At 38.9% G+C, this 22,738-nt stretch overlaps 1 protein-coding gene across 1 annotated transcript in view; it reads right to left on the reverse strand.

Annotated features, from left to right (window-relative positions):
• ak7b (adenylate kinase 7b) overlaps positions 1–22,738 on the reverse strand; it is a gene marked incomplete at both ends in the record, with an annotated part of 157,781 nt that overhangs the window by 6,196 nt on the left and 128,847 nt on the right. The window contains 3 exons of the mRNA XM_080751137.1: positions 287–415; positions 1,338–1,487; positions 1,921–1,974. Coding sequence (XP_080607263.1) covers positions 287–415; positions 1,338–1,487; positions 1,921–1,974 — 333 coding nt within the window. The remainder of the gene's footprint in view (positions 1–286; positions 416–1,337; positions 1,488–1,920; positions 1,975–22,738) is intronic.

Below are 22,738 nucleotides of genomic sequence, written 5' to 3' on the forward strand. Positions count from 1 at the left end.
CTTTCTTGAAAGATTTTCGGCAAAGAGCTTTGGTGTAGAGGGTTAGTAAATAAGGTAGTGAAAATTAAAGTTTTGACGGTTCAATTGGTTACATATCTGAAAACATAAAATCACATGATTCCAAAATACACTGATGATCAAACAATAAAATTATATGGAATCTATTAACAGGTTGTGGGGGGTCCCTGCTTCATCTCTCTCTCAGCTAAGGGGTCCTTGGCCTGAAAACATTGAAGACCCCTGCTTTAAGGACTTTTAAGACTTAAGAAAAACAGAAGTGACGGACCAGGTGTGCGAGGGTCTCCTGGATGGTGTCCTGCAGCTTGACATGGTGCAGCCTGTAGTGCCGGCAGATGTTCTGACACAGCGTGCTCTTCCCCACCGCTGGGGGGCCCAGGACACACAGGCGGATGGGCTGCAAGGGAGCATGGGCAACACTCAGTAACGGATGACATGGTGTGGAGTGTGTGTGCGTGCGTGCGTGCCTGCGTGCGTGCGTGCCTGCGTGAGTTTGTCTAGCTATACTTATGGGGACTAAACGCATGTTCACACAGTCACCTGCAGGGGACCTCTGGCAGTGGGGGGACAAAATAGTAGGTCCCCACAACGGTTAGGGTTAGGTTTAGGGTCAGGGTTAGGGTTGAGGTTGGGGTAAGGCCACAGGACTTGCATAAAAATGAATGGAAGTCTATGTAATGTCCCCACAAGTGATGTAAATATATATAGTGTGTGTGTGTGTGTGTGTGTGTGTGTGTGTGTGTGTGTGTGTGTGTGTGTGTGTGTGTGTGTGTGTGTGTGTGTGTGTGTGCATTTGTTTGCATGCGTGCACGTGTCATTTATAGATATAAACAGTGGTGGGAAAAGTGCTCACATACAGTTGGTAAAAGTATCAATACTGCAATGTAGACATACTCTGTTACTGTAGAAGTGGATGAACGGAATTCTAAATTTGCTTGAGTAAAAGTACAAAAGTATTGGTAGCAAAATGCACTTAAAGTACCAAAAGTAGAACGTAGTCTTTATGCAGAATGTCCCATTTCACGAGTTTTCAAATGTGTGCAAATATTTTGAAAATAGCCGATCTACAAGCTCACAATGCGGCGCTTTGTGAGCTACTGTTAGACTCGCAATAGGTTTCTTGGTTTATCCTGGATTACTATTGTATGTCGCTCTGGATTAAGAGCGTCTGCTAAATGCCTCAATGGTAAAATAAGACGTGAGAGGACTGCTACAGCAGTCCAACTGAACACTCACCTGGTGTGTACTGTATTATACGTCAATGGCGGTGAATGTGTTGAGCTGTGAGAGTGTGCTGTGAGTGTGGGGGTGTCACATACCAACAGTCCTCTGGTGTGCTTGTACTCCTCCACCACCAGGTCAATGTTGTCCACCAAGCCCGCCTCGCTCACCCAGCGCACGTTGAAGTGCTCCTTGGCGTAGACGGCCTCCATGCGGAGGCTCACCAGCATGGAGTCCACCTCCATTTGCTGACAGGAGGAGAAAATAACTGTTTTTAATACTATGAATATTTTTCAAAGCAATCTTCTGTAACTAAAATCTCTGCTTCTTTGGGTCCTGGAACAACATATTATTTTGAGATGGGGGTCTGCGGCCAAATGCGTGTAAAGACTTTTTTTCAATTTTCAATATTTTTCAAAAATAGCAGATCTACAATCTCGTAGCGTGGCACTCGGTGCCACGCAGTGAGCTTGTAGATCTGCTATTTTTTTAATAGCTACAGAGTGACACTGATGCGTTCCAGGTCTTAATGGATTAAGCTACAGACTGCATAGTAAAGTCACATGCTTAATGTTTATCTATTTGTAACTCTGAGAGTGTGCAGAATGTAACCAAATGAAAGCACTCTGGAGTTGAAAACTGGAATGAGGAACGTACATTCAGGTCTCAGATGAGGAAGGCCTCGTCGGGCGGAAGTTTCTGGATCTTTCCTGGCCCAAGCACCGAGGCGATGGCCTGGAGGAGACGTAGAGGGAGAACATGCGTTAGTTCCGTGGGGGGGAACTCAGTTTCAACTTCAGCCAGCAGAAGGACGTGATGAGCGGTCAGGATATTAGGGCAGCTTCATTTAACCAGCATTTGGGACACCATATACCTCTAGTGATATAAATCCACGAGTGTCATGCTACCTTTACACATGGTATTGCTGATTTCAGTAGATCCACACCTTTACAACAAGCCCTCATGTGTGTTGATATGGCAATGTAGTGACTGTACTTACTAGTATAATGTGAATGTAAAAGATATAGACCAATTACTGACCAATGAGCCATCATCATTACACATTACTGCTCTTTTCAGACCAAACAATGCCAAGGACTTTTAATGACAATGGAACACCATCCTTGTGCACTACTTTGACTGAATTACATGTGAATGGTAAAGCTATGGGGCTTTTAAGCCGTGACATCATTTTGTAGGCAGAGGAGAACTCTGCCCCCAGAGCATTTTCTGTCCCTCGCTATTTCAACAGATCCGAGAAAAAAATAACGACTAAAGTATAATTCTAACACTTTCCTTTCAACAACAAAGAGAAGAAAATGTGTAAATAGTAAAAATAGTAAAAAGATTCACGGAAACTGGGGGCAGAAATTCTCCTCTGCCTACAAAATGATGTCATACTTAACAGCCCCATACTGCCCTACAAAGGCAGTAACTATGTTACTGAATTTCAACAAAAAATGGGTTTAAAAGTGTTACAGCTGATCAGCCAAATGAGATAAAGGCATTTAAGTGATATTACACTGATTGTATATCTGGTCTTGAGCTAATTGCTCATCCACCAATATCATGAAGGCTAATTTGACCCAAATAACTAAAAGGCTAATTTGACACAAATAACGTAGTTACTGCACTCTGCCTTTGTAGGGCAGTATAGACCAATCAATGACACAGTGTCACACCAACTTGTGAAAGAACACTGGTGAAATTACTGACAGAGTCATATTCAGCTTCTCTAAATGATTCTCACTACTAGTGTCTTAACGCTAATAAACACCTATACTCCACTGAGTTCTATATATCTCATCCAACACGTCTTGTACCTTTCTAATGCAAAAGTTGAACCTGTGGGCTGTTTTCTGAATATTTTATGTTGCATTGATTTGTTGTCTTTAGGAAATAAAAATCCCACTTAATGAATGTTGTCGTGAAAGGGAGGAGTAGCACTTTGATTTCGTTTTTCAATAGATACAGTTTTTTCAATGTGCACACTTTTGGTTGGTATTATTTATTAGGTCTCATCTAGTCTATATGTCATTCTGTTTATGTCATTATTCATGTTAACACCAGAAAATGAAATGAATATAGTGTTGACATTGTAAAATGGTTACAAAGTGTTTTTAATGCTCAATAATCATTACATCAAGATCAGATCGATCACATTAGCAATTTACATGGTTAATAAGTAAGCCTGCTATATTTTTAATGAGTAATATTTCATTCAATTATTCCTGTTAAGAAACAGAACATTCCACTTCATAATGATACGTTGTTGTGAAAGAGATGAGTAGAGTAGCTAAATGTTGGTCTGAATTAACTTTCCAATTGTATATTTATATCAATGTTCACACTTACTTAAAGTAGTGCTGAAAGGAAGACTGAACCCAAAGAGTTGGGTGGGTTGCGATTGGTGGACAGATGGTTCTATTGTTCTCCTCTTTGGCCAATCATTGAAGCAGTTAGTGGCTCCACCTCCAGCTCTCTAGTATAAGAAGTGTGTGTAGTTGTAATGTCTCCACAACTCCTCCAGGATATCAATCATTTCAACCAGAACTGACTGTGGACTTCAGGTGAAGATGAACTCTCTAGACTGCATCAGGAACAATTCTGATGAACAGGAGGAACCCAAAGACCTTCAAGATATATGTAAGTTATACTTTGATTGTTTGTCTGCTCATTTGTTATGTAACTTTGTTGTAGGTTGGATTTGTATTAGTTAGATTTAGTCTTTTCCAATATCTCATATATCTTATATTATTGTGTTGCATCACTTTAAAATCCAAGTGTGTTCAGTAATACAGCTAATTGTACTATGTGTATTGTAATGTAATTATATGCAATTGGAGATGTTGTCTGTCATGGATTATTTTGTAATTGTTTCCAATCCATTGTTTCCAATCCAGTGTTGCATCAACCTTCTGGCTTCCTTGTCCTTCCAGCCGCAAATGAACAAAGAAGCTTGACTAAACTTAAACACCACAGCTGTGAACAGTGTGTGAAACACTTCACTAGAAAGGCAGACCTTAAAATACACCAGAGAATTCACACTGGAGAAAGACCATACCACTGTGACCAGTGTGGGAGCAAGTTTAAGACACATGCAGAATTAATACAGCACCAGAGAATTCACACTGGAGAGAAACCCTATGGATGTGATCAATGTGGAACACATTTCTCTCAATTATCCCATCTTATAACACACCAGAGAATTCACACCGGAGAGAAACCCTATGGATGTGATCAGTGTGGGAAATACTTCACAAAGAAGGCCAACCTTAAGACACACCAGAGAATTCACACTAGAGAAAGACCACACCACTGTGACCAGTGTGGGAGCAAGTTTAAGACAAATGCTGAACTAATACGGCACCAAATAATTCACACTGGAGAGAAAGCCTATGGATGTGATCAATGTGGAACACATTTCTCTCAATTATCCAATCTTAAAACACACCAGAGAATTCACACTGGAGAGAAACCCTATGGATGTGATCAGTGTGGAAAACACTTCACTGCAAAGACCGACCTTAAAAGACACCAGATAATTCACAATGGAGAAAGACCATACCACTGTGACCAGTGTGGGAGCAAGTTTAAGCTTTTTCCCCCTGTGTGTGTGTGTCTGCTGGACAGACCACACTATGCCTTTTTTCATAGCATGGATATTTTACTTTTTTTATGATTCATTTTATATTGAAGTTCAATGGGGTCAGATTACACTGAAACCATGTCCAAATATGGAGTCATACATTGTGCACCCGCCTTGGTGCAGATATGTACTCAAACGTTTCTAGTTGTTTTGTGCAATTGATAAACTTTAAGATAAACTGAAATGTATATAAGCTTTTTCACAATTGATATGTGAAAACAAACCAAATAAAGTAGCTGAATGAGTTAAATTTGTGTGCTTGAACTTAATAAACATTGTTGAGATACATCCCTGTCTGTTGTTATTTACTAGGACCTACTCGATGTCCCTTTTTTATGTTCATTTGAATGTAAAACCTATAGACCAATCACTAACCATTGAGACGTAACACAGCATCATTGGGATACCAACTAATTTCTTCCTTACTCTGGAGGTGAGGAGATCACTCTACTGAGAAAAGGGACAATGATTGATTCAGAGCCTGTCTGCAAATACAAGTCGCTACAACCTAAAAAATGGGTGGACACTCACACAACCTGTGAGTCACACACAAAGGGACCTGATGTCCTTCCTCCCAATAGCATACAAGCTTTACCAGAAGTAATAGAATTTATGTATTTTTTTACTAGAGCAGTCCTCATGTCTTATTGGGCTGAATTGTAAGAAACACCAAAGTTCATGCTGTTATGTTTTCTAATAAAACTTGAACACAAATCAATTTAAAGGAGTGTGTTGGGATTTCTCACATACGTTTACATTGCTATAGCAAGAGTCAAAATATAATAAAACTGTTTGTATACAGTTGGGGGTACAGCATTGTGTAAACTATATTACGTTGTGCCATTGTATATACAGCAGCATATAAAACTTTATGAAAAAAAAAAATAGCTATACGTTTGCAGTCACTTTTGGGACAAATAGCAGCATCTATTTTCCACAAAACATTTAAATAGTACACAAAGAAAGGCCCCCTTTAAGAAAACAACAATGAAGACTGACCTTTACAAGTTTGTAAACATTGTAGCAGTATGTGTCATATGATACATATCTATCTAGTGTTCCATTTCAGGAGACATCACACATCTATAAATCCTGTGACAGCTCAGAGAAAACACGACACAACATGACATTTTAGTCACATAGTCTAATATGAGTAATTGTTTATCGCCTACCTGAATGCCTGAACTTAAAATGGTGTGTAAACATGATCTATAAAGTACGATTTTGTCCTAATTCATTTAACAGAGGATACTGTTAATCAAGGCCGATGATCATTATAGAATATAAAGTAATAATGATCCTTAACTAAAACGTTCTTATGCCATTTAAAGTCCAAATGGAATGACATTAACCACATCGAAGAATTAGACTGACATTTGTGTTAGGATGAGTGAATCCAGCCTTAAACTACATCAGAGAATTCACACTGGTGAGAAACCCTATCACTGTGAACAGTGTGACAAGAGTTTCAGTATAAAATGTAGTCTGAAAAGACATCAGAAGATCCACACCAGTAAGACTCCCTAATCGGGAGATATTTATCTCCCGTCACACTGCTGACATCAGTATGACATCACACCGTACACAAATGACCCTTATATAAGACCGGCATTATCTACCGACAGATTAGTAACAAGATGTCAAAATCATTGAAGGTTTACCCTACTAACCAACTGTTTACCATAGCAACCATGTTTTTTACCTTAGCAACCAACTGTTTACCCTAGCAACCAACTGTTTACCACAGCAACCATGTTTTTTTTACCCTAGCAACCAACTATTTACCCTAGCAACCAATTGTTTACCATAGCAACCATGTTTTCTTACCCTAGCAACCAATTGTTTACCCTAGCAACCAACTGTTTACCATAGCAACCATGTTTTTTTACAGGGCCTGGGGAATGTATGTATGATGATGTCAGATATCATAGACGTCATAGGACTTTAACATAACGAATAACTGAGTAAGCATGTAAACCCGTAAAATCTATATTTGGGCATGGCTGATTTATGACCTCATCATGATGACACGAGCAAACACAGCTGAATTGTATAAACTAGAAGCCAATGTAAATAGGGAATGAATGCCCCGCCCTTTAATGCAAACCCCATTATACCTGCCCACTGAGCAATAGTCGGATATTACACGACTAGTTATTTTTTAGCCATCATTTCAACCAGCTAGAATCCGGTTATATTCACACCGAAAATATACTTTGCAATTTATTCCATAATTCGATAACTATTTATTAAAAAAACAACAGTAAGGTGCTTAACTGATCTCCTAATATTGGACTAACATAATTATAATATCCGTTGATCATTATTAAGTATAGTTTAGATCTAGCCGAGATTTAGCCGACTAAGTATAGTCGGCGTATCTACGTTTATATTTAGACAGAATTTAGACAATTGAAGTTAATCCCTGTTTTAATAAATATTTATTTAAAAAACAACTGCACGTTGCAGAACTGATAGCCAAATATTGGTGTAAAATTATTTTAATAGCCATTCATCACTATAAGGTATACGTCTGGACGGTCTGGGTGTAGTCGTTTTAAATACAGCATTTCAACGACTATCTTTAGACCATGTAAAAGTTATCCTTATAAGGCGCGAAGCCGGTAGAGTGTTAATTAATTACCGTGATTGTGTGTAGTCACTCACTGTAAAGTGGAAACGTCCAGACAGCATGCTACTCTGAATTACATTTCTGACAGCAACACACACAGTCAAACACAGCCGCGGCGCCGCCACATCATTCAATACGTATTGATTAAACAAAACAATTGTAATCGCTATAGGCTTATTAGGCGCCCGTTTCCTCAACAATGCGCACTACCCTAAAATGAACACAGGTGGGCAATGTCACCTTTTAATACGGCCAAGTCTATGCTATCATATCAGCACTGATGGCCCAATGGATAGCGTCGCCCACTTGAGTGCCAGAGATCATTGGATCGAATCTCACCGTCGCCCTACTTTTCACTACTTTCGACGGCCGCTAACGGCGAAATGTAGACTTTTTGTATCCGACTAATAGTGGTCTAGTGTAGCAACCCGTGTAAATATAGCCGACTAAACAACTAGCAAAAAATTGCAAATCTAGACCTTTACAACACTGATTTTCAACGCGTGGTGTAGAAGATAAAAACACCACTATTAGGCAACTAATAAACCTCAAAATGCTCAGTGGGTGTTTTCATAGGACCTGTTTTGACCATCTGTCTGCCTGTGTCCATGCCCATATATGGAGATATCTGTATCTGTCTGTCTGTCTGTCGGCGTCCATTTTATGTCCATATATGGAGATCACTGCAGTTATAGTTCTGGGTCCATTTTATGCCCATATATGGAGATATCTGTCTATCTGCGTCCATTTTATGCCCATATATGGAGTATCTGTCTGTGCCTCCAACTGTGTTGCAGACACAGTGCCGGTTCCCCCTTTAATGCAAACCTCATTATACCTGTTGTCATAGGACCCGTTTTGAACATCTGTTTGCCTGTGTCCATTTATGCCCATATATGGAGATATCTGTATCTGTCTGTCTGCGTCCATTTTATGCCCATATATGGAGATCTTTGACCATCTGTTTGCCTCTGTCCATTTATGTCCATATATGGAGATATCTGTATCTGTCTGTCTGCAATCCATTTTATGCCCATATATGGGGGCATTCATTTTATCTGTATCTGTCTGTCTGCAATCCATGTTATGCCCATATATGGGGGCATTCATTTTATGCCCATATATGGAGAACGCGCGTGCCCGTGGGACGAACGGTTCTCGAGATACGCGGATTACATACATACATACACACTCACAGAGATTTTTTGTTGACTCATGTGGCGTACGTGATGTCAGAGCCTTTTATGAAGTGATGTCACAATGAGTCAGAGCTTTCGCCGATATCCTCCGGAACAGCCTGATGTCAACAATCAACCCCGCATAAGGAGATTCCGAACGTTTCGCGCCGGTTCGGGAAAACCGCGCGTCGGGTCGGGTCGAGACCCGGCACTGCACTCCGTGCCGCGGTGGGGAACGCGCGTGCCGAATCTGAAGCCGGTGGGACGAACGGTTCTCGAGATACGCGGATTACAGACACACAGACAGACAGACAGACACGCAGAGACTTCTCGCATTTATAGATAGATGATCAGTGCAGAAACCAACAGAAGTATTTGACCAAGACTCTTGATCTTCAAGAACCCTGAGACAATAAACATTGTTGAAATAAGATACATCCCTGTCTGTTGTTATTTACTAGGACCTACTTGATGTCCCTTTGTTTTGTTCATTGACTGCAATACGTTTGAAAGTAAAGGCTATAGACCAATCACTAACCAATGAGCCATCATCATAACACAATTCAATTCAAAGGAGTGTGTTGGCATTTCTCACATACCTTTACATTGCCTAGCAAGAGTCAAAATATAATAAAACTGTTCATAGCCTTTACAGTTGGGGGTACAGCATTGTGTAAACTGAACTATGTCACCTTTGGGACAAATAGCAGCATCTTTTTTTCCACAAATGTATACAAAGAAAAGCCTCATATTTAAAATGTGTTTAAAGCCAGACACACTACTGTTCACACTACACAACTGTTCCTTTTTAGAAAACAATGATGAAGACTGACCTTTACAAGTGTGTAAACATTGTAGCAGTATGTGTCAAATATTGTTCCATTTAAGGAGACATCATACATCTATAAATCCAGAGACAGCTCAGAGAAAACATGACACGACATTAAATCACTCTTTTAATCACATAGTCTAATATGAGTAAACAGAACATTGTTTATCGCTTACCTGAATGTCTGAATATTGGTGTGTAAACGTGATCTATAAAGTAAGATTTTGTCCTAATTCATTTAACAGAGGATACTATCGTTAACAAAACAATATGTGATTTAATCATGGCCGATGATTATACAATATAAAGTTAATATTTTAATGATCCTTAACTAAAACGTTCTCATGCCATTTCAAGTCCAAATGGAATGACATTAACTACACTATGAAAGAAAGTTTTACATTTCTTATGTCTAAAAGTTAAGATATTCGTAGCAGGTGTAGCATGTGTCAGTATGGTGAAAGTAGACAAGACATTGATGAATTAGACTAACATTTGTGTTAGGATGAGTGAATACAGTGGTTCTGTGGTTCCATTGACTAGACTAGATTTTTGTGTCTAAAATCAATAACTGAATGAGTTGAAATGTTCTGCTTGAACTTTGTCCATCGTTAAGATATATCCCTGGCTGTTATCTATTAGGATCTACTTAGCCAATTACTCATTTATCTTTTTTGTATTTTTTCTCTAATCAAAAATGTAAAATAAGTTGTCCTGAAAGGCCAAACATTGTAATGTGAATGTATCCACACACTACTTAACCGACTGAATTATATGCGCATGTAAAAGCTATAGACCAATAACTGACCAATGAGCCATCATCATTACAAAGAAAAAACAATGACAATGACGGTTCTTTAATGACAATGGAACTCCATCCATATGCACTAGTTTGACTGAATTACATGTAAATGGTAAAGCTATAGACCAATCAATGACAAAGCGTCACACGCACTTGTGAAAGAACAATGGTGAAATTACTGACATGGTCATCGTCTATTTAATGCATTGTATATTCAGCTTCTCTAAATGATTCTCACTATAATGCTAATAAACAACCCCCCAGGAACATAACTAATAGCAGAGCACACTGGTGGTGCAACCAAACCAGAGGCATACGCAGGATGAATGACAGACTCTGAGGTGATCTTAAATACACACCCAATTGGCCAAGTGATTGAAACGTCAGCATATGACGTATGGCTCTTGTTCAACACTGAGTACTTTACAGTGTGAACCTCTCAATAATATATGTCTGAACTAAGGCATCATTTGTGAAAGGGAGGAGTAGAATTTATATTTATGTGACCAGATGGACACTGATAATACTGTTGAATGAATTAAAGTGACTACACCACTCCCAATTACAGGGTGGGAGACCTGAATCAATACGTTGACTCTGTTACTGTTATGACCAAATACATCTCCCCACACAAGATTGATAAGACGGACAGATGCTTTTGTGTGAACAATAAGCTTTACAACTGTATTTAAACAACAGAGGTGTAAAAGCATATGAAACAGTCTACTATCATTGATGGACTGGGGCAATAGTAACACTGCACACTAAATGCAATGTCTGAGCTAAATCACATTGCAAATAGCGAGGAACTGCGACTTAACTTGTGCACACACCAATAAACCACTGCACACTAATGAAGTAGGGAAGGGGTATGCGGTCATCAACAAGGTAGAAGCTGTACATTACAGGGCACTTGAACATATTGCAACTAAAAACTCTGCTGACCACAATCCCATGTGTCACCAGTTCATCCTGCAATATAGAAACAAAATAATTAATTCCCTGAGCATAACAACCCATTATCATGTACCTGTCACAATCCTTCCTGAGGGACTAAATGTAGCTAAATGTTTGTATGTATTTAATTAACTTATATTTTGATCAATGTATTAATTATGTGTATGTATCTATTATTTCCCACAAATTATGTGACTTTTAATCTTTACAATACTATTTTATATCAATGTTCACATTTAATGAAAGTAGTGTAGGAAGACTGAACCTAAAGAGACACGTAGGTTGTGATTGGAGGACAGCTGGTTCTTTTGTTCTCCTCTTTGGCCAATCTTGAAGCAGTTAGTGGCTCCACCTCAGGTTCTCTAGTATAAGAAGAGTGCGTAGTTGTAATGTCTCCACAACTCCTCCAGGGTATCAATCATTTCAACCAGAACTGACTGTGGACTCCAGACTTCAGGTGAAGATGAACTCTCTAGACTGCACCAGGATCAATTCTGATGAACAGGAGGAACCCAAAGAACTTCAAGATATATGTAAGTTATACTTTGATTGTTTGTCTGTTCATTTGTTCTGTCACTTTGTTGTAGGTTAGATTTGTATCAGTTAAATTTAGTCTTTTCTAATATCTCACATTTTGTTCTTGTGTTGCATCACTTTAAAATCCAAGTGTGTTCAGTATTACTGCTATTTTTACTATTTTTATATTAATGTAATTATATGCATTTGGAGATGTTGTCTGTCATGGATTATTTTGTAATTGCTAGTTAATTTAGCTTCGACTATACAAAGGAAATTAATTAAAATTTGATTAAATTGTGTATTTATGTATGATAAAGATGGTTGTCAAGAAATAATTCATAATGTAACATTACATTCCTAAATTATGTAATTTTTCTATTTTCCTTCCAGTTTTTGCATCATCGCGTGTTAGTCTGTCATTGATTATTTTTGTTATCATTTGTTATATTAACGTTGACTTTAAAGGCCAACTTAAATCCTAAATCATGTAATCTAATCAACTATCTTCTCTTTGTCTTTGTTTCCAATCCAGTGTTGCATCATCTTTCTGGCTTCCCTGTCCTGCCAGCCGTAAATGAACAAAGCTTGACTAAACCCAAATATCACAGCTGTGACCAGTGTGTAAAACACTTCACTTCGAAGGCAAACCTTAAAAGACACCAGAGAATTCACACTGGTGAGAAACCCTATGGATGTGAACAGTGTGGGAACAAGTTTAAGACAAATGATGCATTAATACAGCACCAGAGAATTCACACTGGAGAGAAACCCTATGGATGTGATCAGTGTGGGAGCAAGTTTAAGACAAATTTTGAATTAACACAGCACCAGAGAATTCACACTGGAGAGAAACCCTATGGATGTGATCAATGTGGAACACGTTTCTCTCAAATATCCCATCTTAAAACACACCAGAGAATTCACACTGGAGATAAACCCTATGGATGTGATCAGTGTGGGAAACACTTCACTACGAAGGACCATCTTAAAACACACCAGAGAATTCACACTGGAGAGAAACCATATGGATGTGATCAGTGTGGGAAACACTTCACTAAGAAGGACCACCTTAAAACACACCAGAGAATTCACACTGGAGAAAGACCATACCACTGTGACCAGTGTGGGAGCAAGTTTAAGACAAATGAAGAATTAATAAAGCACCAGAGAATTCACACTGGTGAGAAACCATTTGGATGTGTTCAGTGCGGAACACATTTCTCCCAAATATCCAACCTTAAACTACACCAGAGAATTCACACTGGTGAGAAACCCTATCACTGTCAACAGTGTGACAAGAGTTTCAGTATAAAAGGTTATCTGAAAAGACATCAGAACATTCACAAAAACACTGCAATGTGATACTGCTTCTTCTTCTAGTGTTATCACCACTAGGCTGATGACAAGGGCTGAGATTCTTTTCTTTCTAATGTTTTTTTTGAGCGGTGTTACTGCTCCTATACGTGGCTGTGCATGTGTCTGTAGCCTTTTTCCTCAGCGTTTTGACATAGCAAAATGTGTGTACGTAGCATCATGTCTGTCTAATGATGTCATCATCATATGTCTGTAGCCTTTTTCCTCAGCGTTTTGCCATAGCAAAACGTGTGTGTGTAGCATAGCCTGTACATCCTAGACTCAAATCTGAAGACGTTGAGCAAGCACGACCACCGCTCACTTCACATTGGGTGTGAATTTTTTTGTACCCGTGTGTCTGTATGAGGTCAGTAAACTGCTGGACAGACGACATCCTGCCTTTTTTCATAATATGGATATTTTACTTTTTAGGGTTAATTTTATATTGAAGGTCAATGGGGTCAGAGTACTCTGAAACCATGCCCAAATATGGAGTCTTAGAGTGTGCACCTGGCCTGGTGCAGATATGTACTGATTAACCATTTCTAGCTGTTTAAAGCAATTCATAAGCTGTTAAGATAAACTGAAATGTATATACGCTTTTTCAAAAGTGATGTGTGAAAACAAACACAATAAAGTAGCTGAATTAGTTAGATTTTTATGCTTGAACTTAATGAACATTGTTGAAATAATATACATCCCTGTCTGTTATTTATTAGGATCTATTGATGTCCCTTTGTTATGTTCATTGGCTGCAATACATTTGAAAGTAAAGGATATAGACCAATCACTAACCAATGAGCCATCATCATTACACACTTCAGTTCAAAGGAGTGTGTTGGCAGTGTACATTCAGTTGGGGGTACAGCATTGTGTAAACTGAACTATGTCATCTTTCGGACAAATAGCAGCATCTTTTTTTTCCACAAAAAAGATTTAAACAGATATCTACAAAGAACAGTCTCAGATTTAAAATGTGTTTAAAGCCAGACACACCAATGTTCACACTACACCACTGTTCCCTTTTTTTTTTTTAGAAAACAATGATGAAGACTGACCTTTACAAGTGCTTAAACATTGTAGCAGTATGTGTCATATGACACATATTTATCTAATGTTCCATTTCAGGAAACATCACACATCTATACATCATGAGACAGCTCAGAGAAAACATGACACGACATGAAATCACCCTTTTAGTCACATAGTCTAATATGAGTAAACAGAATATTGTTTATCATTACCTGAATGTCTGAACTTAAATTGGTGTGTAAATCTATGATCTAAGGTTTTGTCCTAATACATTTAACAGGGGATACTGTTGTTGTAATTGTTAAGATATATCCCTGGCTGTTATCTATTAGGACTTACTTAGCCGCTCACTTCACATTGGGTGTGATTTTTTTTTTTACCTGTGTGTCTGTATGAGGTCAGTAAACTGCTGGACAGACGACATCCTGCCTTTTTTCATAATATGGATATTTTACTTTTTAGGGTTAATTTTATATTGAAGGTCAATGGGGTCAGAGTACACTGAAACCATGTCCAAATATGGAGTCTTAGAGTGTGCATCTGGCCTGGAGCAGATATGTACTGATTAACCATTTCTAGTTGTTCAATGCAATTGATAAACTGTTAAGATAAACTGACATGTATACACTTTTTTCATAATTGATATGTGGACACAAACACAATAAAGTAGCTGAATGAGTTGGATTTTTATAATTGAACTTAATAAACATTGTTGAAATAAGATACATCCCTGTCTGTTGTTAATTATTAGGACCTACTTGATGTCCCTTTGTTATGTTCATTGACTGCAATACAATTTGAAAGTAAAGGCTATAGACCAATCACTAACCAATGAGCCATCATCATTACACGATTCAATTCAAAGGAGTGTGTTGGTATTTCTCACATACGTTTACGTTGCCATAGCAAGAGTCAAAATATAATGAAACTGTTTGTATACAGTTGGGGGTACAGCATTGTGTAAACTGAACCATTTCACTTTTGGGACAAATAGCAGCATATTTTTCCACAAAAACATTTAAACAAATGTATACAAAGAAATGCCTCAGATTTAAAAGGTGTTTAAAGCCACACACACTACTGTTCACAGTACACCACTGTTCCTTTTTTAGAAAACAATGATGAAGATGAATTGCTTTAAACAGCTAGAAATGGTTAATCAGTACATATCTGCACCAGGCCAGGTGCACACTCCAAGACTCCATATTTGGGCATGGTTTCAGAGTACTCTGACCCCATTGACCTTCAATATAAAATTAACTCTAAAAAGTAAAATATCCATATTATGAAAAAAGGCAGGATGTCGTCTGTCCAGCAATTTACTGGCCTCATACAGACACACGGGTACAAAAAAATTCACACCCAATGTGAAGTGAGCGGTGGTCGTGCTTGCTCAGTGTGGGAGCGAGTTTAAGACAAATGCAGAATTAAAACTGCACCAGAGAATTCACACTGGAGAGAAACCATATGGATGTGATCAGTGTGGGAAACACTTCACTAAGAAGGACCACCTTAAAACACACCAGAGAATTCACACTGGAGAAAGACCATACCACTGTGACCAGTGTGGGAGCATGTTTAAGACCAATGCAGAATTAATAAAGCACCAGAGAATTCACACTGGTGAGAAACCATTTGGATGTGTTCAGTGCGGAACACATTTCTCTCAAATATCCAGCCTTAAACTACACCAGAGAATTCACACTGGTGAGAAACCCTATCACTGTCAACAGTGTGACAAGAGTTTCAGTATAAAAGGTTATCTGAAAAGACATCAGAACATTCACAAAAACACTGCAATGTGATACTGCTTCTTCTTCTAGTGTTATCACCACTAGGCTGATGACAAGGGCTGAGATTCTTTTCTTTCTAATGTTTTTTTTTGAGCGGTGGTAAACCACTCCTATACGTGGCTGTGCGTGTGTATGTAGCCTTTTTCCTCAGCGTTTTGACATAGCAAAATGTGGAGGGACAGCGAGTGCATTTTCCGGCAGCGGCACCTGCCGCGGCATTGCCAGAAGTGCCGACTGCTGCGGCATAGGAATCATTGCCGCGGCATAGGAATCATTGCCGTGGCTGTTGCCGGCATCTTCTGGCAGTGCCGCGGCAGGTGCCGGTGCCGGAAAGTGTATTGGCTCCTTCTGTCAATCATTTCAACCAGAACTGACTGTGGACTCCAGACTTCAGGTGAAGATGAACTCTCTAGACTGCACCAGGAACAATTCTGATGAACAGGAGCAATCCAAACACCTTCAAGATATATGTAAGTTATACTTTGATTGTTTGTCTGTTCATTTGTTATGTTGCTTTGTTGTAGGTTAGGTTTGTATTTGTAATTGTATGTTCTAAAATCTCACCCTTAGTTCTTGTGTTGCATCACTTTAAAATCCAAGTGTGTTCAGTAATACCGCTAATTTTACTATTGCATATAATGTAATTAGATGCATTTGGAGATGTCGTCTGTCGTGGATTTTTTTGTAATCGCTAGTTAACTTAGCTTTGACTGTACAATACCAAAGGAAATGAATTACAATTGGATTAAATTGCGTATTTATGTATGATAAAGATTGTTGTCAAAAAATAATGTAACATTAAAGTCCATTAAAGTTTTGCATCATAACATGTTAGTCTGTCATTGATTTTGTTTCTCCCATTGGTTAAATTAATGTTGACTTAAATCCTAGATCATGTAATTTTCTCAACTATCTACTCTTCGTCTTTGTTTCCAATCCAGTGTTGCATCATCCTTCTGGCGAGAAGCCCTATGGATGTGATCAGTGTGGAAAACACTTCACCACAAAGACCATCCTTAAAACACACCAGAGAATTCACACTGGTGAGAAATCCTATGGATGTGACCAGTGTGGAACACACTTCACCACAAAGACCATCCTTAAAATACACCAGAGAATTCACACTGGAGAAAGACCATACCACTGTGACCAGTGTGGGAGCGAGTTTAAGAGAAATTCTGAACTAATACGGCACCAGAGAATTCACACTGGTGAGAAACCCTATGGATGTGATCAGTGTGGAAAACACTTCACTCATATACACAAGACACCAGAGAATTCACACTGGAGAAAGACCATACCACTGTGACCAGTGTGGGAGCGAGTTTAAGACGGAGGCTGAACTAATACAGCACCAGATAATTCACACTGGTGAGAAACCATATGGATGTGATCAGTGTGGAACACATTTCTCTCAATTGTCCAACCTTAAAACACACCAAAAAATTCACACAGGAATTAAACCATACCACTGTGACCAGTGTGGGAGCAAGTTTAAGAGAAATGAAGAATTAATAAAGCACCAGAGAATTCACACTGGTGAGAAACCATTTGGATGTGATCAGTGTGGAAAACACTTCACTCATATACACCATCTTAAAACACACCAGAGAATTCACACTGGAGAAAACCCATACCACTGTGACCAGTGTGGGAGCAAGTTTAAGACAAATGAAGAATTAATAAAGCACCAGAGAATTCACACTGGTGAGAAACCATTTGGATGTGTTCAGTGCGGAACACATTTCTCTCAAATATCCAGCCTTAAACTACACCAGAGAATTCACACTGGTGAGAAACCCTATCACTGTGAACAGTGTGACAAGAGTTTCAGTATAAAAGGTTATCTGAAAAGACATCAGAACATTCACCAAAACACTGCAATGTGATACTGCTTCTTCTTCTAGTGTTATCACCACTAGGCTGATGACAAGGGCTGAGATTCTTTTCTTTCTAATGTTTTTTTTTAATAGCTGTGGTAAACCACTCCTATACGTGGCTGTGCGTGTGTCTGTAGCCTTTTTCCTCAGCGTTTTGCCATAGCAAAATGTGTGTACGTAGCATCATGTCTGTCTAATGATGTCATCATCATAATGTCTGTGATAGGTATTTTGTTATGGTTCATATCATCTTTTTATCAATACATATTGTTGACCACCTAACCCTAAGACACAGTGACTGTGTCCTGTATACTCATGTCATGTACAGTACCCACAAGGTCTCGTCTGGTAGAAATCAGGCCTTATCTACTGCCATGGAGCCTGTTCCTAAAACAATGAGAATTGTTTTGGTATTCTAAGGCATTCTAAGGGACATTTGGTGTCATCTAGACACCAGCAAGGACACCTCTCCCCCCAGGAACCCTGTATATGGACTTAGTCTTGTTATTTGTGGACAAGAAACATATCCTATTTACTGTTGAAACGTCATCCACTGACTGATGAAATGACCATACGTATACTCATGTCAAAACATAATATGTCAGAGAGAGCACGAACCATTGATTATTCTGTTGTACCTTTGTCTTGAATTCTCTCTCTCCATAGTAAACATTCCATTCTCACTCTGATCACTCTCCTGTCTTATTTCTGTGTGATGGATTATTGTATCTCATATGGGAATAAGAAGGTGTTGTTGTTTACAAATAATATATTCATCAAAATGGTCCTACGTCGCCGCATACTGATGTAATGTTGACCGACCGATGGATGGACAAGTGACCGTGGCTTATTAAGCCGATTTGGGTACACTTTCTCTCCCCCGGTGGAACAGTGTTACACCACGTATAAAAGAACCAGCTGTGAGTTTGGAAGTTTACTGTGTTTTCAGACAAGGTTATTATTTTGACAACAGTAGGCCTACAATTTATTTAACATTCCCTGCTTGGACATCCGCCACTGGACCGCTGGACACATGGTTTTCTGATTGCATGCTCCACGGTCCGAGGACGGATCTTTATGCACCATTGGTGACCGGAATAATATTTTAAGATAAGTATATTGTTTTCTTCAGTTATCTGTGCAACGAGTCGCTTCTCAGTTTGAATTATTGTTTTGATTTTTGATATTTCAGGGAGTCGGACAAGGCTAAATAATGTTTTAGTATTGCTCAGTCTATTTTACCTTCACTTGATTAAACACATAAATCGCTCGGACACATCCTATCATAGGCTATTGTCTGTGCCAGCCCAACATAGGGGAAATACAGTAGGACCAGAGACACCATTCATTATAACATTCTTTTAAATTATAACATTTGTAAATACTTTTTATTAATCCTATATATTTTACGGTTGGTCCCTGTAACATTACGTGTTGTGTCTTTGAATTTTGAATTAATGATGAATTATTGTTCTCCCCGTCGGAGGAGTCAGATAACTCCTAATTATGTTTTGGTTTGACACGCGTCGTAAATTAACCCTTATCTGCGTTTGGATAACAGTAGGTGGTCATTTTATCGGTCGTTATTTCTGTGATTTTCAAACTTTATTTTCTTTCGGTACCGTTTTGTTGTCTTTTTCCAAGACACATCCTCTCAGTCCTCGTGTGGGACTGGGCTTGACCCGGTTATCAGGAGGGTAGGAAAGTTAGTCTCTGTTATCTGTCTCTTTTGGTTCCGAATGAGCTGTTTAAGTTTACACCTCTCACTCCCTCGCTTGCCGTCGCGAAGCAGAGTGAGGGAGTCAGAAGCAATATGTTATTTCTTAGACCGTATTTTGACCATCTCTGTTCTGGTAAAGTAATTGGCTTGAATGCCTCTAATAATGTTAAAAAAAAGATATATATATATATATATATAATGTAGCTGACAAGTTAAGTTAAGACAGGACTAAAATGACTCCTTCTCCACTTTCTCAAGGTGTGGACCCGATTGAACCTGCTGTCGGTGGACCCCTAGGACTCTTTTCTGCCCACCTTGGCATGTGAGCTCACTGTTTTATTATAAATGTCACTCAAATTGGGAAAGGGGCAAGCCGACAGCAGAGCCAACCAGGACACCACCCAGGTAATACAACTCACACACTGCCAGGCTAGGTTAATATGGCCCAGGAAGTCAAAGGCTCAGAGAAAAAGAAAAAAAGAAAAAGAAAAAAAACCTGTTTAAGTTGATCTGCTGTTTCCATGATTTAACCTTGTCCATGAGGCCCCTGTGTCCTAAATAATGTGTTCCAAATTCCGTTGTTTCGGCGTTCCGGTTTGCCTTACAAATTACTTAATATCTGCGGCCCTGTTAAAAACAGCCATTAAATCGGTCGTGTTATTCTTTTTAAGTCTTTGAAGTTCCGAGGTGGTTTTCTACACCTTAACTTTCTAATCTATTTCTCAGTTTTGATTGTAGGCTATTCATGCCCTTTTGCACTGTAAATCACAGAGGTGTCCAGTACTTAAAGATTTGTACCTGCTGTCTTGAGAGTCTAGCTAGCTCTCAACACTGCTGCAGTTGTTTAATGTTGTTTTTAGTCTATTGTTTTGTTGCTTTTTGTTGTACATTGTTTACCAGAATCAGAGGGTTTGCCTGGTTCTGAAGAATTTGGACATAGCCGCCGGTGGTCACGGTTGATGCTAGTCCCCAGTTGGTGTTATTAACAGAAGATTTCATTAAGTCCACAGAATCAGATGTTGTTTCTGTTTCTAAAAAAAAGGGTAAAAGACAGAGGTTTTTCCTGTCTTTAGAGGGGAAGTGGACTTATTTTGACCCAGACAGAGGTTTTTCCTGTCTTTGGAGGATTCCCAGTACAGAGGTTTTGCCTGTATCGGATGGAAATCTTTTGACCGGTGTTAATTAGCCCAACACTCATTAATCACATAAGAAAAGCTGTGGTTATTTTAAGGTGAAAGACAGAGGTTTTTCCTGTCTTTGGAGGAGAAGTCACATACATGTCTGGTTTTGTCTTTAGTCTCATTCTTATTTTTATTTTATTTTATTTTTATTTCCGTCTTAAGCCAGCTGAGGTGTTAAAAAAAAGGAGTTTTTTATCTCAGAGACTCTCTATCCAACTCTGTGAGCGCTCCCAAGAACATTTTAAATAAACATGACCACTGGAACTAAAGAAGCCCCCTTCTGAATGATGACCTCTGAACTGACTGACCCACGTGTGTAAATGTATGAGATATTGTCTACATGGATACATGTACTGTATGTACGGGTGTTTTAATCCCATTTTCTCCTCTGGTTACAACTTTCGTTTGTCTATTATGAAAGCAGGAAAATCAAACCAAGTATGAAGTCAGCGGTGCTACTTCTGTGTACAATACTGTACAATATGTGCTTGGCTTATGCTTGCTTGCTCAATGCCTGCTGCTCGCGTGAGCCGCTTACGCTGCTTATAGGCTGGCACGGCTTATGTGTTATTTTATTATAAGAAACTGTGGGGGTCGTTATAAACTTCGGGTGGCTGGTTACATACAGTACTGTATGCACATATGACCTTTGGTCTTGGTTTTTGGTGTCTCTCTCTCTCTCTCTCTCTCTCTCTCTCAAAAGGGATCTCATTCGCTCTTGTTATGACTACACTCGTACTGATAACAACCAACGCTTGGGTTTATTTGAATGTTTCTATGTGATGCCCCTAACGTCTTAATATTTTTTTTTCCCATCAATGACAGGTGGTAGGGATTCTTTTTTTACTTTATTTATTTTTATTGGACTTGACGGACTTGACCTTGGCTTGATTTCATGTTTTATTTACATTTTATTTTGGCCGGTTTTCTCTGTCCTCCTTTGTTGGGAAAGGGGCACCATGTCCGGTGGAGCCGTTCTTTTTGTTTTGCTTCCCGAGGGGCTGGTGTCCATTTAATTATATTTTATTTATTTTGTTATTATTATTATCTTTTATTTTTATTTAAACCTTTTGTCTGTGTTCTCATGTCAAAGGGGCCCTGTTTATACGGTGCCTATGTTACAGAAGAGGCTCGGACACTTTACTCCCTCTCGGGCCTGTGCGTGCGTGAGCGTGTGTGACTGTGCCATGGCCATGGCGGATATGTGTGAGTAAGTGTTAGATGTTTTGTCCTCCTTTCTGCTGATTTCATCAACATTCTGATTGTTTACTGTCTAAAGTATTTTGTTGATGTTCCATTCTGGTACTGTTATGAAACATTTTAAAAAGACTCGATTACCCACAATCCTTGTTTGGAACTTCCGATGGCTGATTAAGCCAAGGTCCTCTTTGGGTGTCTTACTGGTAGGCCTACTAAGTAACATTTGACACTGACAGAAGATGTAAGTATCTTATGATTTTAAGTCATTTTTGATTTTTTTTTTGAAAGTTTTGAATAATTGAAGAACTGTGAACAGATTATAAATCTGTGGTTTAAAAATGTATTTTAATTTTTTATTATTTTATCCATTTAGCCCCAAACATCAACAACATTTTTTTGCCACACCTTGTGTCAAGAGGGGGGGAATATGCTTGATTGTTTGGAGTATGTTTTGAATTTTACTGTATGCTTATGCTTGGATTTTCGTTGTTTAACGTTTAATTTTGATTTTGAAACTTTTGATTTTAAAACTTTGTATGTTTTGAGTATGTTTGTGTTGTGTGCGTTAATCCTTCTGTTGTCCCACACAAGCCCAACACAAACAGACTATCAGAATGGCTTACAGCCACTCAACACCTAAGGGCTATCCATGACAACACCACAGCGGAGACAGAAAGACAGAGGGTGGAGAGTGAAAAGGGCACCACCAACAGACGATGGGCCACCAGTGCATGAGCCAATCAACCGCAGGACCAGAGCTATGCTCTGGTTGTC

The sequence above is a fragment of the Nannobrachium achirus genome (genome assembly GCF_963921795.1).
Source record: "Nannobrachium achirus genome assembly, chromosome: 20".
NCBI classification, from domain to species: domain Eukaryota; kingdom Metazoa; phylum Chordata; class Actinopteri; order Myctophiformes; family Myctophidae; genus Nannobrachium; species Nannobrachium achirus.